Source organism: Penaeus chinensis, chromosome 4, assembly GCF_019202785.1.
Source record: "Penaeus chinensis breed Huanghai No. 1 chromosome 4, ASM1920278v2, whole genome shotgun sequence".
NCBI lineage: Eukaryota > Metazoa > Arthropoda > Malacostraca > Decapoda > Penaeidae > Penaeus > Penaeus chinensis.
In genome coordinates, this window is record NC_061822.1 from 17,332,953 (window position 1) to 17,355,452 (window position 22,500).

General features: G+C 48.2%; 1 protein-coding gene across 1 annotated transcript in view; it reads right to left on the reverse strand.

The window, feature by feature from the left end:
- The window catches only part of LOC125025137 (mothers against decapentaplegic homolog 6-like), a 73,582-nt gene that overhangs the window by 24,428 nt on the left and 26,654 nt on the right, over positions 1-22,500 (reverse strand). The window contains exons 2-3 of the mRNA XM_047613090.1: positions 12,165-12,221; positions 11,137-11,229 (exon numbers count right to left, since the gene is read on the reverse strand). Coding sequence (XP_047469046.1) covers positions 11,137-11,229; positions 12,165-12,221 — 150 coding nt within the window. The remainder of the gene's footprint in view (positions 1-11,136; positions 11,230-12,164; positions 12,222-22,500) is intronic.

Below are 22,500 nucleotides of genomic sequence, written 5' to 3' on the forward strand. Positions count from 1 at the left end.
TGTTGTGCACTCGTAAGTGACTGTAACTGTCTTGTTGATCCGTGGCGGCGGCCCACCCACGGCAGAGGGGGGGGGGGGGTGAGTGGAAGGAGAGGGTAGGATGAGAGAAAGTAGGGGATAGGGGGTAGGAAGGGGGAAAGATGAGAGAAGAGAGGGAGGGGGGAGAACAGAAGGAGAGGGAGGAGGAAAGAGTATAATAAGAAGATGCGAGAGAGGAAGAAGGGAATGGAAAAGAAAGAAAGCAGGAAAATAAGAAAAAGAAAGATATATATATATATATATATATATATATATATATATATAGAGAGAGAGAGAGAGAGAGAGAGAGAGAGAGAGGGAGGAAGAGCCCCGAATGAAAGGATCAAGGGGCCAGGCGCAGGGACAAGAGAAAGCCCTTCTTCCCAGCGGACGTCGTCGTCGGCGGCGGCGGCAGCGATGGCGGCAGGATTTCACGTCGGTTGGATCGCCCATGATTAATTCTGGCCTCTTCAGTTGCAACATCAACACTTCCTCGAGTGGGAGTTGAGAGGAAGTCGCGGGGAGACACGCGCACGAACGGACGGACGGACGGACGGACGGACAGACGTGCGGGAAGAAGTCTCGTAAGATAAGGTCTAAGTGGACGCGAGAGAGAAAGAGAGAGAGAGAGAGAGAGAGAGAGAGAGAGAGAGAGAGAGAGAGAGAGAGAGAGAGAGAGAGAGAGAGAGAGAGAGAGAGAGAGAGAGAGAGAGAGAGTCATACAGGAAGATGATAAAGTCAAAGTGGCCAAAAGAGACAGACAGACAGACAAATGAGCCGAGAGGCAGACAAGACAGACAGGAAGGAAGTCTCCCACGATGATAAGGGTTAAGGAGAGGCGGCAGACATACAGACAGACAGACAGACTCGCCACTCACACGAGGGCAAAGGCGACCTCACTCGAAAGGAGTTAATTATTCCTTTAACCTCGTGTCCATCAGCCGGAAGTTCCCTCGATGCAAAGGAAGCTCGGGATGCGCCATCGGGAGGCGGCGAGAGCGACAGTCAGGCAAGTGGTAAAAATAAATAAATAAATAAACAAATAAACATAGGAAGAAAATAAGATGAAAAGGATAAGACAATGGGGGGAGGGGAAGAAGAAATATCTATAAAATAAAACGTTGGTTGGTTGACGTTGCTATAGGTAAAAAGGAAAAAAAATGCTCACAAATACCCCTTGATAAAAATTAGGGAAATTAATAATAAAAACAAGGTAGATAAAAATCCCGAACAAGACCCAAAAATAGTAATAAAAAAAGAATAAGTCAGACTGCACACACGAACACCCACAACCTTAAAACGCTAAAACCTAAAAAAAAAAAATAAAAAAAATAAAAAAAAAAAAAAAAAAACAAACGAATGAATAAACAAATATGAAAAGATGACGAAAAACTATAATGAGAAAAAGAAATACGGCGCCTTATTTCCTGGAGAGGAAGCTATTATCTGCAGATTCGGACAAAAAGTCTCCGCGCCATGGGACGACCCTCTTGCCTCAATAACACAGACTGATCGGGGGGGGGGGGGGGGAAAGGGGGAGGGGAGGGGGGAGAAAGGAGGGAGGGAAAGGAAGGAAAGAGGGGGTAAAAGAGGGGGAAAGGGGGAGGGAGAAAGAGGGAGGAAAGAGGGGAGACACTAGAAAGAAGAAGGGAAGAAGAGGGAATGAAAGCGGGGAGAAAGTGGGGAAAAGGAGGGGAAAAGAGAAACAAGAGGAAGAAAGAGGGGGAAAAGGTGGAGAAAGAGAGGGACAAGCAGAGGAAAGAGGGAAAAAAGAAGTCAGAGATGGAAGGGTAAACTAAGAAAATGAAGAATAAGAAGTTAGGAAGACAGAGATACCAGAGATATGAAAGTTTCTACGCGACTGTAGACTGGCAGCGAGGAACTCTGGGAGGAGGAAGTGGAGGGAGAGGAAGTGTATGAGAGACGTGGATAAAGGAGAGAGAAAGGGAAAGAGGGAGAGATAGGGGAGGGGTGATAGGGAAGGTAAGGAGGGAGGAAAGGGGGGGAAGGGTGATGGGGGAAGTAAGGGGGAGGGAAGATGGGGAGGAAGGAAAGAGAGAGGGGAAGGAGTGAGGGATAAGGGAGTGTGGGGGGGGGAGGGGGAGGGAGAGGAAGGAGAGGAGTAGGACTGAGAGATAAGGGGGGTCTGGGGGGAGGGGAGGGCGAGAAGGCGTAATCGGGGAGCGATGCTGGCGCCTGGCGTCACGGTCAGATGACTCCACGTCGCCAACCGTCGTTCACGTCACCGCCGCGACCGGGGGGTGGGGGGTGAAGTGGGGGGCTCTTCCTGCCTTCGACCCCCCCTCTCCATCCCCTCTGTCCCATCAATTCCTTCTCTCTCCCCTCCCATTCCCTTTCTTCTCCCCCCCCCCCCCACTTTCCTTTCTTCCGTTTTCCTTTCCTTGCTTCCTTTTTCACTCCCTTCCCTTCACCCTTTAAATCTTGTTCTCCTGTCTTTCTTTCTGGTTACTCTTTATCTTTCTTTTCCGCTTCTCCTTTTCATTGTTTTTTTTTTTCTTTTCCCTCCTTGCATTCTTCAATCCCTGCCCTCTTCCCTTTTCATTCTTCTTTCCCCTCTCTCGCTTTTCATTCTAGTCCATTTCTCCTTTCTCTCCTCTTCCTTCCCAATCTTTTCCCTCTTTCTCTTCCCATTCTCGTTCCTTTCCTCTTCCTCCCCACCCTTCCCCTATTTCTCTCCTCTTTCTTTCCACTCTCGTCCCTTTCCCCTTTCTCTCTTCCTCCCCATCCTCTCCTCTCTTTCTCTTCCCATTCTAATCTTCCCCTTTTATTCCTTCTTCCGCCCCATCCTTTCCCCTCTTCGCCGTCCCCATCCATCACAACAGTCATTAGAGCCGAGCGTCCCTGGGATGCCGACGCGACAGTAGCGAGCGGGTCAGCGGGTCAGAAAAAAAAAGAAGAAATAAAAAAAGAAGAAGAAGCAGAAAAAAGAGAAAACGTAAACAAACTAAGAATAAACTTTTACGTTCCGATGACTTTTGGATTTCTGGAGTGATTTTGGCAACAAGTCCTCTCGAAATAGATATGACTTGCCATGGGAGGTATTGCGTTGTGACACATATTTCGGCTAATTTCACATGCGATAGAAGTAGAGATGGATGAAGAGGAGGGGAAAAGGAGAAGTCAAAGGGAGAGGGGAAGGGAGGAAGGAAGAAGGGAGGAAGAAGGGGGCGCCGACGTGGCACAGCGGCGAGGCCAGGTGCTGACGCCCGCGCGCGCCCGGGGCACTTCAGAGCAGGACCCCGCCGCGAGATCGGGATTTAATGAAGGCCCTTTTTCGGGAATCGCAATCCCATAAGCACACGCACATAAACACGCCCACATGGAAGGAGGGTACACGGCGAGGCGGCCGCCCACGCCCCATTAACTCCGGTCCTCAAAGGGGGTCGAGGGCAAAGGGATCCAGAATGGGGGGGCTGGGGGGGGGGCACGGAGGGTGTACGGCGCCAGAACTGAGAAGAGGAAGGGAGTAGGGGGGGAGGGGAAGGAGGCTGCCGGCGTCGCCCTGCCCGTCGCCACACCATAGCCGCCGCCCCCATAAAATTGATGGCAGGTCTTGGCACAGTGTAACGCCGCTCGGGAGGTCTGACTACGGGCAGCGGCGACGACGGAGGCGGCGGCGGCGGAGCGGCAGGCCTCGGGCGACGTCCAGGCGGGGACGGGACAGCGCCATCCTCCGAGAGCCTCACCGGCAGCGCCTCGCCCCTGACCCTCCCCCCGGACCCCTCCTGCTACCTGTCTGTCGCCGAGGCTGACTTTGGCGCCAACCACGTCACCCGAACGCTGGCGCCACGGCTGTCACACGCTCGCGCTCGCCGCCCCGAATGCCACTCACCCGCGCGCTCGCTTACTCGCTTCCCTCCGCACTCGCCGCCTGCCGCTCGCTCAAGTCATTGTGGGGCGTCACTTCTTTTTTTAAACCCCAGTGACTTTCACCCACTATTTTAAAAAACTGAAAGCCCCCCAAAAACTCCGAGGCACTCGTATGTCCGAGCAAGCAGCGCCGCGAGCGTCTCAAGCTCGTCTGCGGCGCGGGGCGACGCACGCGGCCGGCCCGCGCCCGCCCCGGCCTGGCAGCGGGCCGTGACTCCCTCCACGACTGGCGCCAGCGCTCGGCCGCCCCTACGTGAATGAAACAACAAGCTCCCTCTCCTGGCGCCAGCCGACATTCCTCACTCCTGCCATACTAACCACCGACCCGCTGACGCCACCCAGCTGACACTCCTGACGCCAATCACGCCGGCAAAAAGGGCCACTATATAATACCGACTTTGGCCTCGGGCTGACGTCGGCGCCGCTTATTTGTATGCGGGGAGACTTGGGCGTGAGTGTGCTTTTTCCCCGCTCTTGCTTTCTTACTTACTTTTTATGATTAGTGTTGACTCATGTCGGAGTTTATATGCACGATGAACTTTTCTCCTCGACTTCTTGCGTCTGGCAGGAGCCTAATGGCAAGAGGGGGAGGGGGATGAAAGACCTTGCTTAGAAAGAACTCGGAAATTCTCTCTCCCTCTCTCTCTCTCTCTTTCCCCCCTCCATCTCTCTCCTTCCCTCCCTACCCCGCCCTCTCTCCATTCCACATCTCTCCTTCCCTCTCCCTCCTCCTCCCTCTTCTCCCCCTTTCCATTCCACCTTCCCCCTTCATGTCCTAACTCCCTCCTTCCATACTACTCCCTCTCTCCACATTCCCCCTCCCTCTCCCTCTCTGCCTCCCTCTCCCTCTCCCTCCCTCACATCCAGATCGCCCAGGAGCCGACAACACGGCCCCACACACAAGGCCTCGTAATGCAGCGGCCACTCGACAGTGTCCAAACTGCATTAACAAAGATTCACGGATCTGGAGACAAACACACGGCGAGAACTGCAGTCTCTTTCTCTCTCTCTCTCTCTCTGTCTGTATGTCTGACTGTTTCGCTCTCTCTCTCTCTCTCTCTCTCTCTCTCTCTCTCTCTCTCTCTCTCTCTCTCTCTCTCTCTCTCTCTCTCTCTCTCTGTGTGTGTGTGTGTGTGTGTGTGTGTGTGTGTGTGTGTGTGTGTGTGTGTGTACCCTGTCTGCGCAGAAATTTTATTACCCATGGCGCATGAAAGTTGCCCGTTTGAGATTTATTAATGCGCCCTACTAACACAGCCCCACCTCCCCGATCCTTTCATTGCCATGCCACGGAAATATTTTCAAAGAAACTTGCATACACATGAACCTATACGGAACTTATGTGTGCGCGCATGCATACATACATACATAAACACACACACACACACACACACACACACACACACACACACACACACACACACACACACACACACACATACTCCCACACACACACACACACACACACATCGACTTCAATTATTATTACATAACCCAATCCATCCAGTTTACACAAAAGAAATCAAATATTAAATGCATTCCTCAAGCCGCGCATACCCGCCATCTTTCCGAAAACGGAAAAAAAAAAGTAAAACGAAAAAAGTAAAAGTAAAAAAAAAAGGAAAATGGGGAAAAAAAAGAAAAGAAAATGCAACTCGAGATTTCCCCCCCCCCCCTTTTTTTTTTTTTTTTTTCCTTATCTTTGTTGAACCACCTCAAAGACTTCCCTTAAACAAAGACCCCCGACAACTATGGCATGTGCAACGCTTCCTGGGAAATGTCAGGAGTTGCAGGAACATGCAATTGCAACAATGGACACGACCGCCATTGCCATCACCCTCAGTCTCGTCAGCCACACCAGTGTCTCGCAAAAAACAAATTTTAATAGTAATAAAATAAAAAAGTATTAATCATTATAATTTTTGTTATAATTATCATAACAATAATAATAATAATTAAGATAATAACAATAATAATAATAATAATAATAATAATAATAATAATAATAACAGCAACGATAATAACAATAATAATAATAATAAAATAATAATAATAATAACAATGACATCAATGACAATAATAATAACAATAACAATAATAATAATAATAACAATAATAATAATAATAATAATAATAATAAAGAAAGAGAGAGAGAGAGAAAGATGAAAAGTAAATATAAAGAAAATAGAGAAAAGAGATGTCAGAGGAGGGAAGCGAAGATAAAGAGGAGGAGGAAGCGTAGGAGGGAAAGTTTCGAGGAGGAGGAGGAAGAGGAGGAGGAGAAGGAGGAGGAGGAGGAGAAGGAGGAGTTTCGAGGAGGAAGAGGAGAAGAAACAGTTGAAGAAGAAGGACAAGAAAAAGACCTCCCAGAGACAAAAGATGAAAGGTTTGAATCCAAAGCAAAGGCCGATCGAATTTTCTCGGAAGAGCATCTGGGCGCCAAGAGGCAGGTCTTTCCCACGATTGACAAGAGGTGTTAAAAGCGCCGATTATTAACATGCGTCGCTCGCTGGTGGATGAGGGAGTCACGTGGTTTCCTTCGCCCCCCCCCCCCCCTCCTGACAGTCGTATTATGATTCAATTAGGGTTTATAGTTCAGTGTAATCGAGCGCTCCGTCTTGTGATGCATATTTATCTAATGGGTGTGTTGTGTTCTCTTGCTCTCTCCTTTCTCTCGCTTTCGCTTTCTCTCTCTCTCTCTCTCTCATTCTTTTTCTTTCTCTCGCTCTCTCTAAACACTCCAAACGATCGAACTAAGAGCTTACGATAACCCGACCCCCCCCCCCCCCCCGAAAAAAAGCCAAGAAGAAAAAAAAAAGAAAAAAACTTCCCTGACTGACTTTACCCTAAGCACAGAAACAGCAGCCGGGTCAGTGCTAGCAAACAAACACTGGCGAACTTTTGCTTCTACCGACGGATACGGATGCAATTTGATACTGTACACACACTACATATATACAAACAGGCACATGTGTACCTACACACACACACGTATACGTAGACGCACACAGAAACAGAGAAATCGCACGGATATTGGAAATACGTTTAAGTCTCACGACGACATATTTAGTATCTCTTTCCATGATGCCCCCCCCCCAAAAAAAAAAAAAAAAAAATGAGATAGAGAGAGACACAGAGAGAGTGAGAGAAGGAGTGAGAGAAAGAGAGAGAGAGAGAAAGAGAGAGAGAGAGAGAGAGAGAGAGAGAGAGAGAGAGAGAGAGAGAGAGAGAGAGAGAGAGAGAGAGAGAGAGAGAGAGAGAGAGAGAGACTTTCCGACAGAGACAGACAAAAACAAACTTCCCGATAGCGACAAACACAGACAAACAGATATAAACACACATAAAACAGACACAAACAAAAATAGACAATAAAAAGAAGGTCGCAAGAAGCAAGGTTCCTTCTGAGAAACGCCTAGACACAGCAAGGCAGTAAACGCGCTCCCTCGGCTAGCTTTTTCTGGAGGTAAACACGGCGTCCTGGTCAGTCTCTGGGTGACACCCGACCCCCCTCATTTACACGCCTGCCAGCCACACCCCTCCTCTCTCTCGCTCTTCTATCCTGTTCTATCCTCCGTCTATTCAATCTTCCAATCTACCGTCTTGTTATTCTCTGTGTCTGTCTGTCTGTCTGTCTGTCTGTCTGTCTGTCTGTCTGTCTGTCTGTCTGTCTCTCCTATCCCCCATTTTCCCTAATCTATCTTCTCGTTCTCTCTACTTATTCCCTCTTCCCTTGCTTCTTTACTCGCCAATGTTCCCGATTCTTCGCATCAAACGTGAAGGTCCGATTCTCGCAGGGGTTATTTTTTTCTTTTCATCTTCCCTTTTCATTGACTTTACGCCACTGAAGAAATGAAGGCAAGAATAGCAAGCAAGGAAGCGAACACGGAAGGTAATAAACGAAAAAGGCAATCCATCAAATATGGAAGGAGGCAAGGCAGCAAGGAAGGTGATAAACAACAAAGCAAGATAAGATAAGCAATGTAGAGAGCCAGGAAACAGTGCAAGGTACTAAAGCAGGCAATGCCTCACTCCACAGGCAAGGCGGCAAGCAAGCGAGCGCAGGAGGAGGCCGACCCGCGTCCGCCAGTCGTGAGGGCCGCTTCCCCGCCAGGCGCCTTCCATCTTGAAGAAGGAAAATAAACCCTCACGCGGAGAGAATGCGGATATTTCGAGCGTAAAACCTCTCCTGTGATTCAGAAAAGGATGGATCAAGAAACGTCGACGCCCACGCTCACGCCGCCGCCCACATCTCACGCCCGTTGCTACTACTACTGTCTTGTCTCTAAGGGCCCCCTCCTCCCTTCCCCTCCCGTCCGCCCCCCTCCCTGCACGACGGGCGATTGGCCAATGCAGCTATCCCTTCCGAGGCCGTGATTGGGCGGCGCGTGAAGTGGCCCCCTTAAGTGGTCGTTGGTTCATTAAAAGGTAAGACCGACGACGCGAGTGCCGTCGTCTGTTCTCCCGAAGGAAAAGTACTCATGGCGGTTGCGTCATGCCCGGGATCGCAGGAGTCGACGTTCCGCTGTCTCCTTCCTTCGTAGTCTTTCTGAATTCCTTTTCACCTTCTTCTCCTCCTTCTTGGATTAGGCTCGACAGATCTTATCATCCCATCAGCAGACTGCAACTACGAGAGAGACCGACTGAGGGAGGTTTCATGAAGACGGTGGGCCTTTTTCAATCTTCATTCTTTTCTCTTCATACTGTTCATGCTTTCATTCCTTCGCGTTGGTTTAACTCTGTCCCCCATTCTTGCTTTTTTTATTCCTTCGTCTCCCCACTTCCCTCTCGTTTCGTTTCCACGTTGTTTTATCTTTCTTGTTGATTTATCTGGTGTCACACTTTGCTTACAATGGTGCTCAAACACGCTTCGTAAACCGTTCGAAACATGCTTCGTAATGTCATTCTCGATCGAAAAAGTGGTCCACTAAAGTGCTTCAAAACACCCATTGTTCGAATTATTCACTCTCTTGTGCGAATAATGCACGGGTCTGCCATTATCCTCTCTCTTGTGCGAATAATCTAAGGGTCTGTAACGGATTCCCAGATGCATAAATTTCAGTCTCCTTGTCAGCGATTTGTGTCTGCCTTTTCAAGTCTTCCATTTCTGTCGCGGGAGACAGGGATGGGTTTGGAAAGCGAGTTTGTCAAAGTTTTTGTTCGATCTTGTGGCGGGGAATTTAGAGGTGAAAAGTAGGAATTGAGAGAGAGAGAGAGAGAGAGAGAGAGAGAGAGAGAGAGAGAGAGAGAGAGAGAGAGAGAGAGAGAGAGAGAGAGAGAGAGAGAGAGAGAGAGAGAGAGAGAGAGAGAGAGAGAGCGAAAGCGAAAGCTGACCGAGAGAGGCCAATAAATTGTTCTATATATAACAAAACTCCGTTATGTGACGAGGTCTGTTACAAAACACGCACACGCGAGAGTAGACTTCACATATATTTGATTTAGTGCATCCGCATGTGGGAGCCCAGTCTCCCTGTCGCCCGTCCATGTTAGTACCCTCCCATTCTCCTCCCTCCCCCTCCCCCCTCTTGAGAATATCCCCCCGTCTTTCTATTCTCCTCAACCCTCCATGACACTATCCCTCCCTCCTCTCTCTTACATAATGTTCCCTCCCCTCCCCTCCTCTCCCTTAGAATAACACCCCCTCATCTAGCCCTCACTCTTCCCTATCCTGAGTACCCTCTCTCCCTCCCTCCCTCCCTCCCTCCCTCCCTCCCTCCCTCCCTCCCTCCCTCCCTCCCTCCCTCCCTCCCTCCCTGCAGAGTACAATTTCGACAGCAGCAACTGCCTTCCCTTCTCACTCACTTACCTTGATGTCACATAAAAGCTAAACTGATCTCCCTCCCATCACTCTCAATTGAACGCGATTGCATGACGGCGATGCAATATTATAAGTTCAGTTGGCAGGTCAGAATGAAGATCTAGGCCCCCCCCCCCCTCTCTCTCTCTATCCTTCTCTCTCTCTTCTCTCCGCTTTTCTTTTCTTCTCTTCTTTTCTCTTCTCTTCTCTTCTCTCTTGCTCCCCCACCCATCTGTCTGTCTGTCTGTCTGTCTGTCTGTCTGTCTGTCTATCTGTCTATCTGTCTGTCTGTCTGTCTGTCTGTCTGTCTGTCTGTCTGTCTGTCTGTCTCTCCTCCATTTATCAATGAAAAGAGCGGGAAAACAAACAGGGCGAAAGAAAGGAAAAGGAGGAGTCAAAAAGAGCGAGAGTCAGAAAGAGAGGTAGGAAGAAGCGATAGAGAGGCGAAAAAAGGCGAAAGAGAGGCAAAAAGAAGCGAAAGTGTGAACCGAGAGAGCGGGGAAAGGAGAGACTCCAGACCCAGGTGATCCGCAGCAGGAACGCCAGTCGACCCCCAGGCGTCATGCCGGCCAGACATACACGCCCGCCTGCGCCCATCTCATGTGTCCACGTACATAATGCTCCCTGCGACCCGTTATGACCCCTATGATACGAATTATGTTGACGAATGGGAATATTATTTTTACGTTCTGACCTCCATATGATTTGTTTTTACGTTCGGATCCTTATATGAATTACGTTGACGAATGGGAATATTTTTTATACGTTCTGGCCCCTATGATATCAATAATTTCTACGTTCGTACCCCTATAATATGAATTATGATGACGAATGGGAATATATATTTTACGTTCTAACCCCCAAGATATGAATATATTTTACGTTCGGATCCCTATATGAATTATGTTAAATGTGAATATATATATTTTTTTGTTTGACTCCCATGATATGAATAATTTGTTTACGTTCTGGTCCATATGACATGAATAATGTTGACGATTGTGAATATTTCCGTACGTTCTGACCCCAATGATATGAAAAACGTTGACGACTGTGAATAACATTTACGCTCTGAATAAAGATGATTAAATAGTAGAAGCAAAAAAAAAAAAAAAAAAAAAAAAAAAAAAACATGTAGGAGAACGAAAAAGGTAAATATAAAAATACCTGAATCTGAAATAAAGAGCAACCATCACTCACAACAGCAGTGTGTCACAACCCTAAATTCAACGACGACATTTTTTAAAACACCAACAACTATTCCTAAAAATCACGGAAACAACACCTAATCAAAGAAGAAGAAAAAAACGATAATAGATAAAAGAAATATAATACGGAAACCACACATAATCAGAGAAAAAATATAAAAAAATACAAATAAAACGGAAAGCCAAAAAAAAAGAATTATAACAAATGCAACAAAACGGTTTACTTACCGGGTCCATGGGTGGAATATGACCCGTAGTCGTGGGTCCCGCCAGTTTCCTGGGACTCCACCAGGCACTGACTGTCTTCACTGGGGGCGGCATCTACAAGCAGGAGGAGGAGGAGGAGGAGGAGGTAGTGGTGGAGGAGGAGGAGGAGGAGGAGGAGGAGGAGGAGGAGGAGGTAGAGGAGGAGGAGGAGGAGGAGGAGGAGGTAGTGGTGGAGGAGGAGGAGGAGGAGGAGGAGGAGGAGGTAGAGGAGGAGGAGGAGGAGAAGGAGAAGGAGGAGGAGGAGAAGGAGGAGGAGGAGGAGGAGGAGGAGGAGGAGGAGGAGGAGGAAGGGAAGAAGGCAGAGAAGAAGAAAAAAAAAGAGAAAAAATAAAGATAAGAGAAACGGAGGGAGGGAAAGGGAGAGGGAGAGAGGAAAAAAATGTATATTAATTCCTGCATAACATATAAAGGTTCATTATGTAATTTATCTTATTTTATTCGTTTAAAAATAGTACCGACGGACGATAAAAATGAAGATGATAGTTACAATTATCACGATAATAAAGATAACAGTATCACCGGCATTGAAAAAACATGATAATCTATAATGACCTAAGATGATTTTCTCAGTAAGACAGTAAGATAAAAAAAAAAAAAAAAATGAGATAAAAATTCAAGATGGAATTAAAGATAAAGATAAAGCTAAAATAAAACAAGAAGGTAAACAAAAAAATCAATTAAGCTTTAAAGTGAAAACTAACGTAAATCTCAAAATATGAAAAGGGAAAATAAATGTTGACTAAAATGACTAAAGCAAAAAAAATTAATCCCACCCAAAAATGGTAAGATAAAATTCCAAGGTAAATTCCTAGGGTAAAATTCCAAGGCAACACCCTTAGTGAAGTTCCTAAGATCCAATACCAAGGTAAATTCCAAAGATAAAATTCCAAAACAAAATCCAGAGATAAAATTCCTTGGTAAAATCCCAAGATAAAATCCCAAGGTAAATTCCTGAGGTAAAATCCAAGTTAAAATCCCAAGCCTCTTACCTTCTGGTCTGAGGAGGTCGCGACTGCTAAACCTCCTGTAAGGTGGAGGCGGGGATTCTGAAAGAGAGAGAAAAAGAGGTTATCTTTTATAATGACAATATAATTATACAAAAAAAACCAGATGCATTAAAATTACGCATAAAAAATGTCTGAAAATATGAGACAAAATATTTTCCCCATACAGCAGAGTCATTCCTTGTTGCGAACGAAAATCGAGACTCTCACTTGACCTAATTAAATTCTCCTCCATCATTCTGACTGAAGGAAACTGACAGACATCGCTAAATCTCCCTCCTGGTGCTTCCATCACGTTGTCGAGCGGAAAAGCGCTAAATCCTAGCACTAAACTTAATACAAGTAGTGATATTTTTGAAGATCAATATGATGTGAAAAATAAATTATATAACATATTGACACACACACACATATTCTTATATCCCAAGTCAAAGACACTTTTACGACATCCTCCAGTGCTTAAAGTCCACCATGCTAACAAAGAAACCAAAATAAAATAAAGAAATGATACACATAAAAACGGAGAAAAGAGAAAATGATATACGGGAGACAGCCAGCGAAAAAAAAACAATAATAACAATCATCATAATGATCCCTTCAATTACGCCAATTCCCGCGCCGCTTGAAATTCCCGCCAAAACCACGGCGGCGACATTTATTAGCGGGGAAAAGTTGGCGCCACCGAGTTCTTAATAATGGCGGGCGTCCGTGAACTGGCTGATCCTCACGTCCTGTCCTGTCCTCTCCGCGCCTTCTCTTCATATCCTCTTTATCTCGTTCACTTTTAAACGTGTTTATTGCCGTTTCTCATGCCCGTTCTGACTTTCACTTTTTTTGTTTTTGCTCTCTACCTATTCTTTATCCTTCTCCTTTCCTCCTCTTCTTTATTCTCCTTTCCTCTTACCCCACTTCCCCCTTTTCTCAAACTTTCGTAATATTTCCTTCTCCCTTTCTCTTTTTCCTCTTCCTTTTCTGCTAACTTTATTTCTCCTCTCTATCCCCTTCTCCCCCCCCCCCCCATCCCCACGTCCCTCACCTGAAAATCATTCTTGTCAAGCCACTTTACACGGGGGGGGGGGGGGGGGGGGGGGAGACGAGAGAAATGTGGAATGAGGGATGCAGGGGGGAAGAGAGAGGGAAAGAAAGAGAGAGAGAGAGAGAGAGAGAGAGAGAGAGAGAGAGAGAGAGAGAGAGAGAGAGAGAGAGAGAGAGAGAGAGAGAGAGAGAGAGAGAGAGAGAGAGAGAGAGAAAGAGAGAGAGAGAAAGAGAGAGAGAGAGAGAGAGAGAGAGAGAGAGAGAGAGAGAGAGAGAGAGAGAGAGAGAGAGAGAGAGAGAGAGAGAGAGAGAGAGAGAGAGGTAAAGAATAAGAAATAAATGAAGAAAGATAAAGGGGGTGGAGGAAGGAAGAATAGAGATAAGCCATAGATAGAGAGAAGAAGGAAAGACATAATGAATGAAAGAAAATTAATTGAAAAATGGAGTGAGAGAGAAACCAAACTTAAATGTAGATGGAGGGACGGAAGGAAACACAAAATGAAAGCAAAGAAAGATAATGAAACAAACAGTAAGTCAGAAAATGACGAAAGAGGTAAAGGGAGAGAAGGAGGGAGCGGGATACGTATGCCCCTCCCCTTACCCCCTCCTCTCCCTCCCCTTTCTTCCCATCCTTCCCCCTTCGTCCCCGCACCCCTCCCCTTCCCTTCCCATCCTTCCCCCTCCTCCTCCCCCACCTCTCCCCCTCCCCTTCCCCCTCCCCTCCCGCCCACCTCCCCGCGTTAAAAGTCTCCTGTCGCAGCGAATGTCAGCCCTCCAGTTTAACTCATATTTATGGCCGTCGTCGCCACTGCCACGTTTACAGAGTCATTGTTATGACAGAGACGGAGATGAAGAAGAGGCAACAGAGCATAAAGCAAAGCACGAGAACAAAAGGAGAGAAGGAGAAAGGGAGATGAAGGATCTTTTCGTCTGAGTGAAAGAACAAAAAAATGTACCGATGTGTCCCACGAATGGCGGTATATGGCAACGATTCTACGATTTATTATTTTTTCTCTTGTTAAACATAAATAGATCTGAAAGGAAAAAAAAACGACTGACACCTTAACTGACATCATACCTTCCCAAATAATAAACACAATAATACAAAACAAATACACGAAAGATTTTCCCAACTATTCTTACTACACCCGAATCTTCAAGAAAGAAAAAAATCTTTCAATCACCAGTGAAAACTGACGTGGAAAGAAAATAAGAAAAAATAAACACACCCAAGAAATGTGACAATAACACAGTTATCCGTCAACCCCTCCCCCCCTCCCCCTCCCCATGCTGACTAATGTTTGTCACTTGCTCAACAACAAGGACTTATCATTATTATTGTTAAAGTTGTTGTTATTATTTTCAGCATTGTTATTGTCTCTGCTTTTTGACATTATTGTTGTTGTAATTACCACTGTTATTATCATTTTAATTGTTATCATTATCATCATCATTGTCATCATCATTATTATCATTATCCTTATTATCATCATTATTATCGTTCTCGTCCTTATTCCTCTTTTTCAGGTCAACTGTATCTGAAATTTCATCATCACAAATTTGTTATCACTTCGATCATCACAAATAAACTACTGCCAATACTGTCATTATACTCATGCGATCATAATCATCCTCATAACCATCATTAAAACCACTAATCATTATTATCATGCCCATGCCCCATAATCATCATCATTATTATTATAAGCATGCTCCCTAACCATCACTATTATTACTGTAGGGCAATAATGTCGCCCGCCGTGAAGTGACCCGGATTTCAGGCATGGACCCGCCGACCTTAGCTATCGACTCCTATGAGCGATTAATTAGCTTGTAAAACAGAGGGAGAGGGATGGTGAAGGAGGGAGACAGAGGAAAGGAGAGGGAGAGGGAGATGAAGAGTGAAGGAGGGAGAGGGAGGGTAAGGGAGATGAAGAGTGAAGGAGGGAGAGGGAGGGTAAGGGAGATGGAGAGGGAGGGAAGTAGGGAGAGGAAGAGTGAAGGAGGGAGAGGGAGAGGGAGAGGGAGAGGGAGAGAGAGAGAGAGAGAGAGAGAGAGAGAGAGAGAGAGAGAGAGAGAGAGAGAGAGAGAGAGAGAGAGAGAGAGAGAGAGAGAGAGAGAGAGAGAGAGAGAGAGAGCGAAAGAAGAAAAAAACGAGGTATCTTGGAAAGGCCGCGCGTCCTTCCCTACTTAAGAGCAAGGTCATTCGATCTGTCATGTCGCGTACTGCTGACCTCCCGTAACCCGAGTCCTCCTACCCCCTCCCCCTGCCCCGCTGCCTCCATCCTTTCCCTTCCCCTTTCCCCCTCCCAAGCTATCCTCCTCCTTTTCCCTCCCCTTCCTTAGCCATCCGCCTCACCCTCCCACGTCCCTACCCCTACCTTTCCTTCCCCCCTCCCTCTCCCAACCGTCATCCAACCCCTACCTCTACTCCGGCCTCCCCTCCCCTTCTCCTTCTTTCCCATATTCCCCTTTTCACTTCCATCATCCTATTCTCTATCCTTCCCCCTCTTCATTCCGTGTAGCTTTTCGTATTCGTTGTTCGTTGCATGAGCGTAGTGAGAACGTTGGATGAGGAAAGGAGGGAGGAGACGAGGGGGAGTGGGTGAGTGGGGGGATGGGGGAGGTCGCCAAAGGAGGAACAACCGTGAAAAGGGGGGAGGGGGAGGGGGGAGAAAGAGGAGGTTGGAGGCTGAGTGGTGGAGGAAAGGTGGATGGATGTGAGGAAGGGGATGGAGGAGGAGGAGGAGGTCGACTAGTGGAGAGGTGGCGGGGATTAGAGTGTGGGAGAGGGGGGGGGGGGGGCAAGGAGGACTGAAGAGTGGAAGGAGAGGCGGGGAGGGTGGGGGTGTAAGTGCCCTAAGTGTGGGCAGCGACGCCTAAAGTCTGAGCGCAATAAGTTGTCGGGAGACAGAGTAAGCAAAGGGCACGCAGTGGGCACGTCGGCGCTGCCCCACCAAAGTCTGGCACCTTCGTCACACTTGCCGCACCGCAACAGCCTGCCAGCCAACCCGCCGCTCGTGTGTGCCCCTTCGCTTCACACAAACACGACCTCAACTCTCCTGCCAATTCGAATGCTAACGCCCACACACACACGCGGGCTTACTCACTCTATTTTCCCCCTCTCTAAAGCTATTTACACTACCTACGGAGCTATGATTGGATTCGGGGTGGGCAGGGCAGGAAGGGGGGGAAGCAGGCATGCGTCCGTCTAAGGGAGTCGTGAAGGAATACCAATGATATTTACCACTGGGCGTGCGAGGCTCCCGAACCCTGAGCCTCGGCCTCCCGTGAAAGCAGTCTACGCAGTCAAAGATCTCCATGGCGGCAGACTCCAGCCAGCGCCGCCCTCCACTCCACCGTTTCTTCGTTTTCACAATCACTATTTCAACCTTCCGATAATAATAATGCCACAGGCGCGCCACTGTAGGCCTCGGGCGCAACACTCCTCGCTCACACTGCACGATAAATATTCTCCGCGGGTTTAAAACCTCCGCGATCACCACGTGTTTGGATGCTGATGTCAGAGCGCGGCCACACGAGTCCGAACGAACATCACACACAGCGCACACTGTTGATCTATCCCGACTGAGGCGCCACCAGCACCGCACAACACACACACGTGTTGACAGCCTTCAGCGGAGACGTATAATGAGCACAAGACACAAGTATCCTCGCGCGGGCGGGCACCTCGGGGAGCGCGCATCACACGCGTCGAGGCACAAGAGGAAGCTCCGAGCGAGACCAACGCCGCCAGCCAACTGCCACAACGTGTTCTTGGCAGGCCCTGGTGACCCCGGCCAAGGAGCTCGCACTGACCCCGGCGACGTGCAGACTGAGTGAGTATCCCCGCACGGTGAGCCGAGGGCAACGGCGGCGCCGACTGGTCCCAGCGAGAGTGGGCTCCGGGCAGGGTCGGTCGGGCGCCAGCCCGCGACCTCGGGCCGGAGTCAGTCTGTGTGCGGGGCGGAGGCGTACACACACACTCGCACACGCACACACATACCGGCCGTCACCCCGATAACCCGCCTCTCACCACCAACACCTGCTACCTTTTTCTCGCCCTCGGACGCGCCCCTTCGCCTGCGGGGCGTGGGGGGGGACCCGCCGGCTGCAGCCACTCGTGATGAGCGACGTAGCGTCGGTCGCGCGCCGCCACACAGACAAACGGCGTGCCTCCGGCCACCGCAACAAATACAAATAAGCGGCCGCCTCCAGTGCCTCTCCCTTCACCCACCGGCACTCGGTACGTTGTTCCCACGATACTGCACACGTTATCTCGAACGTCGCGTCCCCACAGGCCGCGAGAGCGACGGCCTCTCGTCACACGTCATTCGCCCCCTCCCCCCGGGACGTGAGCCACACTATCTTGCAATATTTGGATGACTAAGTCAATTCTAGCAACCTTCCCGCTGGTGTACCATTACAGGGGTTTATCCTACCTGTGAGAGATGGATTGCTCTGCCTTTCTACACGCATAGAGATCTCCTCACTTCACTTTGTTTTCCCTCCCTCCCTTCCCTCTCTTTCTTATTCTCTTATTCCCTTCTCTCTCTCTCTCTCTCTCTCTCTCTCTCTCTCTCTCTCTCTCTCTCTCTCTCTCTCTCTCTCTCTCTCTCTCTCTCTCTCTCTCTCTCTCTCTCTCTCTCTCTCTCACATAGAGACTTATTACGTTACCTCAACCTTTTGAGATGTAAGCTTTTGTCAAATCAAATCAAATTCCCTCTCCCTCTTACCTTCTCTCTCTCTCTCTCTCTCTCTCTCTCTCTCTCTCTCTCTCTCTCTCTCTCTCTCTCTCTCTCTCTCTCTCTCTCTCTCTCTCTCTCCTTGTCACCCTCTCCCTCTCTCCCTCTCCCTCACCCCACCTCGCGAGACGATCATGCATAAGAGTAGATGGTCGCGATGACGTAGGCGCCGCCACTCGACATGCTGGACGCCTTGCTCGGGAGCTAAGTATTCCTGAGGTATTACTCCCCCGTCGCGCCGTCTCTATCGGTCTTTATTCATTTCCTTCCCTCTCTTTTTTCTGTTATTGCCGTCTGTCTGTTCTCAATATCGGTCTCTTTCGATAGGTTTGTTTGTCTGTTTGTTGTTCTTTAGTCTTTTGTGTTTGTTTGTTGGTCTGTTTGTTGTTCTTTAGTCTTTTGCGTTTGTTTGTTTGTTGGTTTATGTCTGTGTGTCTCCGTCTCTGTTTGTGTCTGTCTGTCGTCTGTCAGTCTGTCAGTCCGTCAGTCCGTCAGTCCGTCAGTCCGTCAGTCCGTCAGTCTGTCTGTCTGTCTGTCTGTCTGTCTGTCTGTCTGTCTGTCTGTCTGTCTGTCTGTCTGTCTGTCTGTCTGTCTGTCTGTCTGTCTGTCTGTCTGTCCCTCTCTCTCTCTCTCTCTCTCTCTCTCTCTCTCTCTCTCTCTCTCTCTCTCTCTCTCTCTCTCTCTCTCTCTCTCTCTCTCTCTCTCTCTCGCGCGCGCGCTCTCTCTCCGTCGTCGCGTCTTGGGTTCGCGCGATGCGGCCTTTATTAAGGTCACTGGATGGGGGAGGAGGGAGGGAGGGGGAAGGGAGGGGGGAGGGGGAGTAAGGGAGGATGAAGGTAAAGGAGAGGATGGGAGGGTATGGGGAGGGAAGGGAGAGGAAGGGAGGGTGTTGGGAGGGAAGGGAAGGGGAGGGAAGAAACGCAGAATAATTGAGGATGGAGGTACAAGGAGGGGGAAGAGGAGGAAAAAAACATTAGAAAGGATAAGAACAAAAACAGAGAAAAACAAATAATAAACATCTGAAATAATAATATAATAATAATACTAATAACAATGCTACTACTACTAATAATAATAACACTAATAATAACAATAATAATAATTATAATAATAACATTAATAACGAGAATGATAATAATAATAATAATAATAATAATAATAATAATAATAATAATAATAATAATAACAATAATAACGACAATAATAATGATAAAAATAATAATAATAAACACCAATCAAAACAAACGAACAGAAACAGAAACACCGCTAACTTCCTCCCTTCGGCTTCTCACTTCGCTTGAACTTTTATTTCCCAATTTAATTTTGTTTCTATCGATAACGAACATCAACGAAATCAAAATAAAATGATACACAAAAAAACCAGAGATAAACCTCCAGAAAATGCGATTCTCCAGCCTCCCCTTACCCCTTACGCCCCCCCCCCTCCCCCCTTATCTCTAACCCCCACCCTCCCCCCGTATGCGATTTAATGTGTCAGATATAAACAGATCTGAAATCTCACTGGCGCCAATCATAAGGCCGCCTCAATGATGCTGATTTACAGTGTCGGGGTGGGGTGGGGGTGAGGGAGGGGCAGGGGAGTGGGGTGGGGTGGAGTTGGGTGGATGAGGGAGAGGGAGGTAGGGTGGTGGGAAGAAGAGGGGAGGGGTGGGGGTAGAAGGAAGGAGAGAAGAGGGTTAGGGGAGAGGGGAAGAGGGAGAAGGGGGTAGAGAGAAGGAAGGAGGGGAGAGGGAGAGGGCGGTAGGGTGGAGGGAAGAGGGAGAGGGTATAGGGTGGTGGGAAGGAGGGAGGGAGTGGGATAGGGGATATGGTGAAGGAGGGGTTAAGATGTTGGGGATGAGGGACAGAGAGGAGGAGAGGAGGAGGCCGAAGATGGGGGTGAGGGACGGGGAGGGAAGAGACGAGGGAGGGGAAGGGAGGGGGCATTTCCGCTTCTTGTGGATGAAACAAAATAAAATATGATAAATGAAGGATTATGATTATTGATTTTTGTTTTTATTAATTCCCTTTTTTCTTAAGTGTTCGTGCAGCTTGATCGACGATGCTGCCAATACCTCGATATATCACGTTAAAAAAAAAGGAGGAACAAGAACAGGAGGAAGAAGATGATTGAAAGGAAGAGGGGAAGAAGAGGAAGAAAGGGAAGAGGAGGAAAAGGAAGAAGACAAAGAAGAAGAGAAGGAAAAGGAAGAAGAAAAAGTAGATGAGGAAGAGGATATAGATGAGGAAGATGAAAAAGGAGAAGAAGAGGAAATAACACACGCGATAATACTTATAATCCCTCACATATTAACGTCGTCGATCCGTCACTTCACTCACATTTTTTCTCGAAAGGACAAGAAGCGTTGACGTGTGATCGGCCACGTCACACTTCGCACTTGCCAACTGCCGCTTCCCTATCGCCATCAATCTCCTTCAAGTTACGTATCTCCGTCCACAATGACCCAATAACGTCGCCAGATCACGTTCCGCCTCGTGATTGATGTGGCAATAACAGGCATACGGAACAGTACCCATAGGCACGGCCCGAATGGGATTATGTCGCGAATGTCGTCGCGGAAATTTATCGAGTTCGATCTGGGTGATTTTCCTTTTTTTGTAGCTGTTTGGAGGCCTCGTTTGGCCGCATGCAAGCACACATACATGCACTTGCTCACACACACAAATATACACGCACGCGCACGCGCACGCACACACACAGATACACACACACACACACACATCATCTTCCTCTCCTCTTTCCCTCCCTACCTCCCTCCTTCCCTCCTTCCCTCCTCCTCCTCCTCCTCCTCCTCCTCCTCCTCCTCCTCCTCCTCCTCCTCCTCCTCCTCCTCCTCCTCCTCCTCCTCCTCCTCCTCCTCTTTCTCTCTCCCTCCCTTCCCTCTCTTCCCCCTCTCTCTCTCCCTCCCTCCCTCCTCCCTCCTCTCCAACCCCACCCTCCCCTCCTCTTCCTCCCTCCTTCTGAATGATACTCCAATCCTTCGCCTTGTATCAGTTCCAGAATTCGCCCGATTGAGCGCCATCGAACAACCGGCGCGTCAGTTTTCATCATAACAAACAAACGTTCACAGTGACGTCATCTGCCGCTATTCCGGACTTTTATATCCAACCGCTAAATCGAGCACAAAAGCGCTCGCTGCACTTCAAGGCATAGAGCGGAAACCAAACGAGAAATAGGATAAAAAGATGAAGAAGGAGGAGGAGGGAATGGAAATTGTGTGTGTACTCGCTTTTCCTTCTCTATCTATCTGTCTTCCTGTTCGTTTGTGTGTCTATCTCTCTGTCTCTTTTCTTCATTTTCGTTGTCTCTTTTCTTCATTTCTTTTGTTTCTCTTCCATTCCCGTTGTCTCTTCTATTCGTTCCCCTTAATCCACGTACGCACAAAGGTCGAGGTGCGATTATCCAACGTGTACCTCCTCCCCCCTTCCCGTATTGTCTACCCCCCCCCCCAACCGCTCCCACTTCCCCCCATCCCCCATGTCTCATATAGTCAGTTGGCGCCAGACAGTCGTTATTATCAGGTGTGCTGTACACCGCCTCCTCCATCCATCTGTCCCCCCCTCCCCCCCTACCAGCTCCATCTACCTACCTCCTCCCATTCACTCAGACTCCACCTCTCACTCTCATGTCTCTTTCTTTCTTTCTTTCTTTCTTTCTTTCTTTCTTTCTTTCTTTCTTTCTTTCTTACTTTCTTTCTCTCTCTTACTTTCTCACTCACTTTCCTATTCACCTTCATTTATCTCTTATTCTCTGATTTGTATGCTCCTCTGTCGATCTGACTGCGTGACCGGCTGACTGGCCGACCGATTGACTGACTGACTGACTGACCGTCCCTCTCCTGAGTGGAGAAACGAAAACGATACGAGAGCCATATCCTCCCCGTTGGAATTAGAACGCTGGATCCGATTTACTAAAAAAAAGAGGAATTTCTTCACCATGCATCTCATTTCATCTCTTATCATCCCTCCTCCTCCTCCTCCTCCTCCTCCTCCTCCTCCTCCTCCTCCTCCTCCTCCTCCTCCTCCTCCTCCTCCTCCTCCTCCTCCTGCTTCTCCTCACTACCCTCTCTTTCCCTCCTCGTACTATTGTTTTTCAGATTCCTGTATCCCTCTTTTCATTCATCTCCTCACCTCCTCCTTCCCTCCTCCTGACATTCCCTCTACCGTATCTTTCCCTCCAATTTTCTCCATTCCCTCCTTCACCATTCTTTCCTTTACTCCCTTCCCTATGTCCCTCCACCAACTCTCTCCCTCTCTTCATTCCTCCCTATCCACCTTCTCTCCCTCTCCTCCCTCTTCCCTTGTCTCCCTCCCACCCCACTTACCTGCCCTTCCTCCCCCTCCCACCTTCCTTCTCTCCCCTCCCTCTTCCCCTCTTCCGCGACACCCAACACTACCTGCCCTGAGGCAATATTCCCCGGATCAGAAGAAGAGACAGACAAAAAGATAAAAAAAAGCTTTCTCGCCTCAAATAGCGCCTTAATGTAAACAAACGAGATGCAACAATACCCGGATGTGCC